General features: G+C 36.7%; 2 protein-coding genes across 2 annotated transcripts; both read left to right on the forward strand.

The window, feature by feature from the left end:
• LOC109846036 lies at positions 8,231–9,280 on the forward strand. The gene has a single exon (XM_020415257.1). The coding sequence runs from the start codon at positions 8,231–8,233 to the stop codon at positions 9,278–9,280; it is 1,050 nt and encodes a 349-aa protein (XP_020270846.1).
• LOC109846037 lies at positions 9,457–11,226 on the forward strand. Its single transcript, XM_020415259.1, has one exon. It carries the CDS (start codon positions 9,457–9,459, stop codon positions 11,224–11,226), a length of 1,770 nt encoding a protein of 589 aa, XP_020270848.1.

Consider the following 11,638-nt stretch of genomic DNA (forward strand, 5'->3'; position numbering starts at 1 on the left):
ACATCCAAATGAACAAGTTAAAAAGGGAAGCTACTTTTAGACTCACTAAGAGGATAAGGTTTAGTGACTTGTTTAGATAGTTTACATCCCATACAAGTAGACAGACTTAAAATTGGATAACTACCTAAAACACCATTATTTGAGAGCATGCAAAGACGATCAGTAGATAAATGACCTAATTGATGATGCCAAAGGTCTCCTACGAAAAAAGCATCAGCGCGAGTGGTGACAGAATGTACGGATGCAGAATGGGTGGCATAGGTGGATGGTATTGTTAGATGATCCATAATGTGAAGTTCATCACGCCTATATCCCTGACCAATCAAGGCTCCAATCTGACAATCCTGCACATAACAAAAAGTAGAATAAAAAACCACAATACAATTATGATCAGTTATTTGACTAACTGAAAGTTAGTTCAATGAAAGATGTGGTATGTGTAAAACAGATAGAACAGATAAGCGACCAGTAATAGATCTATTATGTGTTGCAGAGAGAGAAGAGCCATTTGCTGTAAAAACATTGACTTGAGAAGGTAAAGGTGATGAAGAGGATAAGGCAGATGCATGTGGAGTCATATGAAATGAAGCACTAGAGTCTAGTATCCAAATATTTTTTGGTATACCTGTGGGACCAGAGGTAGTGGAAAAAGTATGACCATAAGTACTAAATGGAGAGGGTGTAAGGATACTTGAAGCAGCATCCGGAGAAGAAATAGAAGTACCCCGCCCTTGAAGCATCTGGATCAATTGTGGCATAGAAAGAGTAACACTCGAAGTGGGTTCCTCAGGAGCACCAAAGAAAGCAACCTGGTTTGTAGAATACTCATTAGCAAAGGATTTATCACCAGAAATTGCCATAGTGGCAGTCGATCGTTGACGAGGATGTCGGTTTGCAGATTGTTGTTTAAAATAATTTTGGATGATATGTCTAGGACGACGACAATACTGACAATAATTATTCCTTTGCTTGCTAAAAGGGACTGATGATGCTGAGACAGTGACCGAAGATGACTGTGGTATAGATGGTTGTTGAGCAATAAGAGCACCTTGAATAAAAGTAGTCTTTGTGTTCAGGACACGTTGGCGAGTCTCTTAGGCGATGAGTTCGGCCAAAGCATCATCAAGAGTTGGTAGTGGTGACCAATGAAGAATTTGATTGCGCAATGACTCATACTCAGGTTGCAGACACATCAAGAATTGAAATAGTCGATGTTGATTGCGAACAAGACACTGTTTGGTAGCACATGCACAACCCGCACAAGTTTGACACGAGGATTCCTCCATTATTGCAAGTTGGCTCCATTGAGCATGCATAAAACTATAAAATTCTTGGATGGACCGCTCATTTTGTTGAGCAAAAGATAGCTCTTGGTACACGGAATATGAGTGAGCATGACTACATTGTTGATAAAGTCCTTGCAATTGGCGCCACATAGCAAGTGCAGTCTGGAGACTAACAAGCTGCATGCAGATGTCAATCTCTACGGAGGAAGAAATAATACCACGTGCTCGGCAGTCTACAAGAGCCCATGCTGTTGTTTGTTTAGCATCAGCTCCAGATTCAGGAGGCAGCGTGCCATCAATGTGACTCGTGAGATCGAGAGCATCGAAAAGAAGTTGTATAGAAATCAACCACTCTCGGTAATTGGTCCATGTAAATTTCACGTCAAGCTGAGGAAGTTTCTCAATAAAGTTTGCAGTCATTTTTTCGGAGAGTAAAAAGAAGGATTCTCAAAGAACCCTAAACCCTAATTGGCAGCGGACTGAAACCACGACAGGGTTGAGAAGGGTTCCCAAAGAGCCCTAATTGGTGACGGAGATCTCGGCTTGATTGCGGTTGCGGCTGTGATCGATGACACGAAGAGTGGTGGAAAACTGAAACCACAAACGGCAACGTCGACAAAAAAAAAGTAGCGGCTGAAGCAAAGGTCAATCTCGACGACGATAGGGACTTCGATTGAGGTTGATCACGGTGACGACAAGGGCTTCGACTGAGGTTAATCGGCAACAACGAACATGATCTTTGGTTAGGGAACAAGGACAACAAGATCTGCAATCAACGGCGGGATCTACTAAAGTGGGTGGTCGACGTCTGTGAACACCTGGCGATAGAGCGACAATCGTCGAGGCGTCGACGATGAGATCTGAGCAGTGGCAGCGAGTTCGTCGGCGTGAACGAAGACTACAAATCCAACCTGGTTGGATTTTCTGGCACATGACGGTAAAAGGGTTTAGATTGATTTGAGGCCGAAAAACGGCTTGAAACGATGATGCTGTTAATTTGAGGCCGAAAAACAGGTTGAAACGATGATGCTGTTAATTTGAGACCGAGAGACGGTCTTGAAACGGTGATGCCGTTGATTTGAGACGAGAGACGGTCTTGAAATGGCGATGCCATTAATTTGAGACCGAGACTGTCTTGAAACGACAATGTCGTTAATCTCCAACAGTATTATTTCATTAGTTAATTCCATCTTCGGCTAATTCATGTGAAAACACCACATGAATATGAGGTTGAAAACCTCTAGGCCATTGGTCATTACTAGAAGAAAAGCAAGTATGCGCTTATAGACATCACTAAAAATTGATAGGCGTATGAGTGCAAAGCTCAACCTGTAGCTGTGAACGAGTAATACATCGCATGTAATTGATTTCCCAAGGAAAAGACCGAGACAGTCTTGAAACGGCGATGCCGTTCGTGTGAGTTGAGAAAAAAAATTAACCTGGCTCTGATACCATGATAAATGAGGAAGAATTATTGAGCAAGAAGGCTTGATTGTATTCATTCATTAACAATGAATATATATAAGTTACATTGTATAAATATGGTAAGGAATAATATATTTATTCCAGCATATTCTCCATCTTAATAAGGTATATAATATCCTATACAAGGTATGAATATAGTATACATAGAAGTAATATCCAACAATATATTCCTAATATATTCCTAACAGTTCACACTAATTTACCTATATTGCAATCCTAAAAATATTTTTATTTGCAAATTAAGAAAGAATTTTCTAAGCAAATTACTTAACCATTATTTTTCGATTTCCATCACACAATTATCAAGGCAATGCCCGGGTCAATTTTGTTTGTTTAAACTGAAAAAAAACTAATACACTATTGTAAAACTTGTCGCCAAACACATTTCAAGTTTTAATCCAAGTTACAACTATTAATTTGATCAGGTGGTACTCATCCTGAATCTAGAGACCATCTCTTCTTCTCATGCAATATAGCTAAAAAAGTGTGAGAGCATTTCAGTGATTACTATCTTCCTTTCAAATGGCTGACATCTCTCTATGACCTTCTTCACTCTGTAGGGTCTCTACAAAAAATTGATGGGATCTTATGGCGCTCTATTATCTCTAGTTTGCTGGAATTTATGGTCTACAAGGAATAATTTTTTTTGAACTGGTCAACTTCTCTGTTTAGTCCATTATTAACTCAACTATCATTAGATTATATGAATGGACAGGTTGTGGAAGAGGAAGTTCTACACTCAAGTTAGCAGCTGCATTAGAAGTCAAACCAATCTCGAGGAGCAATGGATGACAGCATCTGTTAGTCTTTTATGTTGTGTGTGCAAAGAACATTATTTGTGGTCCTTCATTTTGTTTTATTGGATTACAGAAAATATATTTTCTTTTTACTATATGTATGGCTGGCTTTGGTTCTTCCCTGTATCCATGTCTACGGTGAATGACGACAATGCTCACTCTTCACCTATATGGATGTCTAGAAGAAGAATGTTATTACATCACTAGTTAAGAGAAATTATATTTTCTATCTTCCAATTTTTATGAATACAGTTCGTATCCTACTCTTGTAATTGTACTTTTGATATATATTAATGAACATGGTATATTCCTTGTTTTATTCTTAAAAAAAAAAGAAGGTGCGTTGCTAAATATGCCTTGAAAAGTCTGTATCAGAATATGCATCACGTGCTCGTTATCTTCTATATTATACACAGAGAGAGTTTTTTTTTTAACGGAAATGATTTTTGTCACGCGAGATGGGGTCACGCACGCATCTCGCGTGAGAGAGGAGGGGGTGGTGGGACCCACAGGTTGTGGGTCCCACCACCCCCTCCTCTCTCACGCGAGATGGGTGCGTGATCCCATCTCGCGTGACAAACAGAAGGACTCTTTTTTAAATTTGAAAAGTGACACTCTCGAGACAAAAGCTATTTTATTTGCGCCCCAAAAGTCCACTAAGGCGGGCCGCTTTGACCGGCAAAAAATACAAAAGAGAAGAAAATGCCAAGTGCGGATACTGCGCCAATCACATGCGAGCTCACGTGAGGATGATGTGGACATTACACTTAACAATTATCTAAGAAATAATAAAAGAGATCAGTAGTTGGTCTGATGAGATCACGATCAATGGAAAACTTTATCTAATACCGATTAGTCCGGTGATTACTTTGTTTTGTATTAAGGTTGCTCGTAAGGGATCGAGAAAAGGACTTACACTGTTTAATATTTATGGAGTCAGACTTTATTTAGAAAATTTGTGAATCTATCTATCAATATAGACAATAGTCGTTGATACTTATACTTTTTTTTTAAAGATAAGAGTTCTAGAAAACCTTTTATTAGTCTTATTAGTCAGTTTTACACCTAATTCTTTTTAGTATTAATATTTTTATCCTAATTATAATTGGTTAAAACCTATTAAGTTAAAATTAAATTTCCAAATTAAAGCTCTCTTTATTCAAAATTAATTAATAAAAAAATTTATCTGATTGGTATTGATTGACAATTAAAGAGTAGAAAGAAGTTTAGAGGGCATTAGCATTGTAAACATAATATACATTGCACGTGTAAATATTAACCAATTGATTGATATCAAATTATGTAATTAATTAATTTATTAACCACACTTGATTGAATAATTTTTTTTTCTATTAGTCCATTAAATCTTTCATATATTGAAATTAGTCCTTCAAGGCAATACTATTATTAGATAACACATTTCTTAAGTTATTTTGAAATTAATCCTTCAAATCAATTGTATAGTTAGCAATACAAACGACTAATTTCTCTTGAATTGCTTTTTTACTCTTGACCAGAAGAGCTAATATCAAAGTAACATAAGAATTTAGTATGTAATAACTATTCCAATTATTTATTGACTTAATTTCAAAAAAAATAATAATTGAGCAAGCTAATAGTTGAATGTGGTTATCTTTGCTAGCTTGTGAGGACATTTTTTAAATGTTGATAGATTTTTTTATTCTAAAGTCATTACAGATTAACACAAAAGATTGTTTTTCCTTTTCTTCTTTTTACTTCTTAAGAATTTTATGTCATCTGTTATTATTAGATTTTGAGGTATCAAAAAAAACTGATTGTTATATGAATGACCAATCTTTTCAATTGATTTGTTGTTTACACTGCTTATGGTCACATCGATGTATAAAATGAAAGTTGAATGTACACAAACATGAGTATTAAGGAAGTTCAAAGACAATATTACATCATCAAGTAGAGATTTTAAAGAAACAATTTCAAGACTGAGTTATATAAAAAATAAGCCAAACAATCATGATATTTAACCGCATGAATGCACATGCATCTCACCTGATTTGAGTTAAAGTTAAGGGTTGGATGCTAAATGGATTGACAACAGCCATGAACAAAACAATTGCTAGTAGTATTATGAAATAAGGATTTGGATTTTCTATAGTATTTGCTTTCATAGTAGAAAAATCACTTTTTCAATTATAATTATTTAACAAATACATATGATTGTGATTTATTTCTAGTATTTACCTATATTATTTTCATGTGAGCACCAGTTTTATTATTTTTAAGGGTAAATTATGCTAAACCCATGAACTTTTAGTTATTTGCAGTAAATCCCTACGAACTTTCAAAATCACATTAAACCCCAATAACTTTTTAGAATTGCATAAAGTTTCCATGAACTTTTCAGGTTCTATAGAAAAGCCCCATAGTTTATGACCAAAAAAAAACATAATAGTGATTTTTCCTGCTAACATACACAACTGCTGTGAATTCAATGGCGAAGAAGAAGAAGTTTAGCGGGAAAAAGATTCTCAAATCAGGATTAGGAGCTTCAATCTCATCTCCGATCGATCCTGTGGACTGTTTGGATGTAAATTCTGTTGATAGTGAGGATGAAGAAAGTTTTCCCATGGGATTGATGTGTCCAAAGAGAGCGAGGAAGTCCAAATCGATGGCGGAGATTCAAGATCGTCAGCTATCTCCAATGGAGGGCCCCTGTAAGTCTTCTATTTCTTGTAATGGCGGAAAGAACTCTGCTAGGGTTTCTTGGGCAAAGGAGTCCGAATCTGAGTTACTATCTAGTTCCTTACCTATTTCTGGACCTGTGCTTTTGAATTCAAATATTAAAATTGTTGATTCTACTGGTTCTTTGAATTCTAACACTAAAAATGATGGTTCTCTGACTTTGAATAAGGAGAATAAAGATAGTTTGGATGAATCTTGTGATCCTCTTTTAGAGAAATCCAAAATCCCTGTTAAGAGCTGGAGTAGCCTGTTTTCAGATAACAGGAGGCCTGGGAATGACATGGTGCTGGATTTTTTGCCTTCTGTCTCAACTGATTCAGTGGTTTTTGATGAAGAGGAATGGAATGAGGGAGCTTCAATGTGGTCTTCCTCTGTTGTGGGGCAGGTTCTTGGTTTGAATGCTAGTTTCAAAGATATGGAAAGTTATGTGCACAAGGTATGGCCTCAATCTCCTGAAATCTGTCTATTAAAGGCATGTTTGTTCTTGTTCAAATTCAAAGGGAAAGATGAAATGAATGAGGTTCTTTGTAAGGGACCCTGGTTTTTTTGATCTAGACCAATGCTCTTAAAACCTTGGTCTATAGATGAAGAAAATATTAAATCTGACGAGTGTGTTTACCCCTTGTGGATTCAACTTCCTGCTTTGAGATTAAATTTGTGGAATTCCAAAGGCATCAGTAAAATTGCCAGCTTAATTAGGAGACCTATTGCTACTGATATGTTAACAGCAAATAAACAAAGGTTGTCATATGCTAGAGTCTTGGTAGAGATTAAATTGCCACCCCCCCTACCTGACCATGTCACCATACAAGGACCTAATGATAAATTATATAATCAGAGGGTGGTCTATGAATTTAAGCCAATATGGTGTGATTTTTGCAAATTTGTGGGTCATGATACCAGTTTTTGCAATAAGAGACCTAAAATGCAGAAATGGATTCCTAAGAAACAAGCTACTGGAAACAATAGTCAATCTGGTTCCATACTTAATGCAAATAAAGATGTAGATGAAGGGGGAAATAAGGGAAAATCTATAGTACAAGAGCATATGAACACTAGGAATTACCAGTCTCCTGTGCATGTGGTGCATGTTTTAGGGGAATCTTCAAATACAGAAGTTTTGTCTACTCACACTGGAAAACCAGAACTGTCTGTTAATATTGGTAAATCTCCACAGTCTGTACATGAATTACATCATGGGTGGAATTTTTCAAGTAATGAAGCACATTTTGAAGAAATGTCAAATTTGAATGGGAGTACTGGTAAACATGTTCAAGAGAAGGAAACTGAGCAAATAGTTGTGCATGTTGTGCACAGGCAACTACCTATATCTAATGGTCCTTATGCATATAATCCATGGAGACATGTTCAAGGTAATAAATCCAAGTTGTCTGGAAACTCTCTTGGTGTTTTTTCCCAGTTTGGAGATAATTCTATAAATCCCAGATTGTCTGACAGTAAGAATGCTGGCAATTCTTTCCTATATTTGGAGAATTTGGATTCTGACCCCTCTACAACTGATGGAGGAGGATTGTTCTTTAAATGAACTTATCCTTTTGGAATGTGAGAGGTTTAAATAAACCCTCTAAACAATTGTTGGTTAAACAACACTTGCATCTCTATCATTTGTCTTTTATCTCTCTTCTGGAAACAAAGATCAAGTAAAATAATATCAAGGTGGATACAAAAAGAATTGCTAAAGATTGGGAATGACTTTCAAATGTGAGCAACTCTGAGAAGGCTAGGATTCTAATATTATGGGATTCTAAACTCCTAAACACTCAACAACTGGACCTCTCTAGTCAGCAGATAACTTGTTGGGTTACCTCTATTGATGGAAGATTCTCAAGTGTCATATCATCTGTGTATGGATACAACAATATTCAAGCTAGAAAGGATTTATGGACAGAATTATCCCTTATACATAGATCAATTGGAAGCATGCCTTGGATTATTTTTGGTGACTTTAATACAGTCTTATGTAATGAAGAGAAACTTGGAGGATCACCAGTAACTGACTCTGACACATTGGATTTTAGATCTTTCATTGATGACTGTCAACTTTGTCATATGAAAACTTTAGGGTGTTTTTTCACATGGAACAATAAGCAAGACCCGGATACAAGAGTTTGGAGCCGTTTAGACAGAACTCTTATAAATGATAACTGGATTCAACAGCTAAATTCTAGTCATGTGGAGTTTATGGTTCCCAGGCTATCTGATCATTCTCCTGGCATAATCTCAGTTTATGAAGACTGCTCTTATGGTAAAAAGCCATTCAGATTTTTTAATATGTGGACGAAGCATGCTGATTTTCTACCCACTGTGTCTCATATTTGGCTTTCTCAAATCAATGGATTCCACATGTATTCTGTCTGCACAAAGCTAAAAAGGTTGAAAGGAGCTTTGAAGTCCTTGAATAGAAGACACTTTTGTAATATAAGTGAGCAAGTCATAAGAGCAAAAATTGAGATGGAGAAAATTCAAAAGAAACTTCAAGATGATCCCCTCAATCCTACATTTATCTGTCAAGAAAGGAAATCTATTGCTCTATATAACAAACTCTTGGATCATGAAATTTCTTTCTATCAGCAGAAAGCAATAACTGCCTGGAGTATTCAAGGTGACAGAAATACTGCACTTTTCCATTCTGCTATTAAAGCAAACATGCACAACAATAGAGTCTCAATTCTCTATAACAGCCATGGAGATAGGCTTACTGATGGTGAAGAGATAGTAAAAGAGTTTGTCTCTTATTACAAAAGTCTAATGGGGACTACAATTCATACTGTTAAACCTGATAAACATATCATACAAAATGGAGCATGTCTGAATTCTAGTCAAGCAAGGGAACTATCTAAACCAGTCAAAAGTGAAGAAATTAGAGCTGTCATCTTCTCAATGCCTGATAATAAGGCCCCAAGCCCGATGGGTTTAATGCTTATTTTTACAAATCTGCATGGTCCATCATTGGGGAGGATATTACTTTAGCAATTGGAGAATTCTTCAAATCAGGAAAGCTATTAGGAGCTTTGAATTCCACCTCGATCACTCTCATTCCAAAGGTACATTGTCCTAAAACTCCAGCTGATTTCAGACCCATATCATGTTGTAACTGCCTCTATAAAATCATTTCAAAAATTCTAGCAACTAGAATACAGGCTGTTATGGGGAGTATAGTTAACGAAGCTCAAAGTGCCTTTGTAAAGGGCAGGCAAATATCAAATAATATCCTTCTTGCACATGAGCTTATCAAAAACTATGGTAGGAAACACCTGTTACCAAGGGTTATGATCAATATAGACATCAGGAAGGCTTTTGATTATATAAGTTGGAACTTCATACAAGACATTCTGACGGATATGGGTTTCCCACTGGTTTTTGTTAAATGGATCATATGCTGTATCTCTACACCAAATTATTCTATCTCTCTGAATGGTAGCTTACATGGATTTTTCAAGGGTGAAAGAGGACTAAGGCAAGGGGATCCTCTTTCCTCCTACATATTCATTCTAGGCATGGAATACCTGACAAGAATGTTGAACCTGTTGAAAGATGATAAAAATTTCAAATTTCACCCCAAATGCAAAAATCTAAATATAACACATCTAGTGTTCGCTGATGATCTCCTTCTTTTCTGCAAAGGGGATCCTTATTCAGTGAATAGACTTTATCAATGTGTTGAATATTTTGGAGCATGCTCTGGTTTAGAGGCAAACCCTGCAAAATGCTCTATCTTTTACAGTGGAGTTTCTGATGAAACCAAACATGAGATTAGTAATTCCCTGGGGTTCCCTGAAGGTTCTCTTCCAATCAGATATTTAGGCCTTCCTCTTATAAGTAAAAGGATGTCTTACATAGATTGCAACCCTCTGCTTCTGAAGATATCAAACCAGTTCCAGAGTTGTATGAATAACAAATCACTGTCTTATGCTAGAAGAATACAGATTATTAAGAGTGTTATATTGGGTATTCAAAATTTCTGGACATCTAGCTACATCCTTCCAGTAAAAGTTCTACAAAAAATTGATGAGCTATGTAGGTGTTTTCTATGGGGCAAATTAGAACATACTTCTAAACCTTCTCTGGTATCATGGAGTAATGTCTGTGTTCAAAAGAAAAATGAAGGGTTGGGAATCTTCTCGGCAAGACTTTGGAACACTGCTGCTGCCCTCAAAATCCTGTGGAGTATCCACATGAACAAGGAGCATTTGTGGATTAAATGGTCCCATGAGAACTATCTGAAAAATAGTAGCATTTGGATGGTAAACGCTAGAAAGGGAGACTCTTGGATGTGGAAACAACTATTGAGCATCAGAGATAAATGTATTGATTTGTGCGGAGGGATTGAAAACCTCAAACAGCTTCTCAATTCTTGCTGTAACAACTCAAAAATCCAGCTCTCTGACATATACTCCAGGTTGTCACCTATTACAACTCAAGTGGCATGGCACGATACAGTTTGGGAAAATTTAAGCTATCCAAAACACTCGTTCTTACTGTGGCTGGCAGTCCAGGACAAGCTTCAAACTCAAGACAGACTCCTCAGAAATGGAATTATCCAGACATCAGTCTGTAAGCTATGTGACTGTCCTATCTCAGAGAGCAGAAATCACCTCTTTTTCGAGTGCACTTTGTCAAATATAGTTTGGAATGGTATTATGGAATGGCTCAACTTCAAATGGAGATCTTGTAACTGGTCTACCCTCCTGAATTGGTTCTTTTTCAGGTTGAGGGGTAAGGGTATGAAACAAAAGATTAAGAGGATGGCGTTGGCTGCAACAGTTTATACTATCTGGAAAGAAAGAAACTGCAGAAATTTCAAATTGAAGAGTAAAGCTCCTGATACTTTAATTAAGAACATCAAGATAGATATCCTCACTGCCACTCTGAATTCTCAGTCATCTGAATGCAGGGAATGGGGTCTCTCTATATAGATTTGTTGAAGAAGGTACTATCGAGGAGAAGAAGGTGCACAAACAGGAGGTGCACAAAACAGAATTAATCTGTCAATCTTGCAAGGATTACTCTGCATGCTTATCTTATCTAAGTTTGGTTTAGAGAGGAGTATTCCCCCTGAGCTTTGTGCTTGTATGTACTCTAGTCTCATATCCGATATCTCACTGTTGAGTAGAGATTCTTGATGTACATAATTCCTATTTTTGGTGATGAATAAAATTTTTTCATTTACCAAAAAAAAAACAACAACAACATAATAGTGGATTTTTAAAGTTCCTGGGGTTTAGTGTAATTTACCTAAAAGTTCATGGGGGGTTTTCTACAAAAGTTATTTGGGGTTTAGCTTGTTTTTGAAAGGTCATGGGGGTTTGCTACAAAATAGTGAAAGCT

This window comes from Asparagus officinalis, chromosome 6 (genome assembly GCF_001876935.1).
Source record: "Asparagus officinalis chromosome 6, Aspof.V1, whole genome shotgun sequence".
Taxonomy (NCBI): domain Eukaryota; kingdom Viridiplantae; phylum Streptophyta; class Magnoliopsida; order Asparagales; family Asparagaceae; genus Asparagus; species Asparagus officinalis.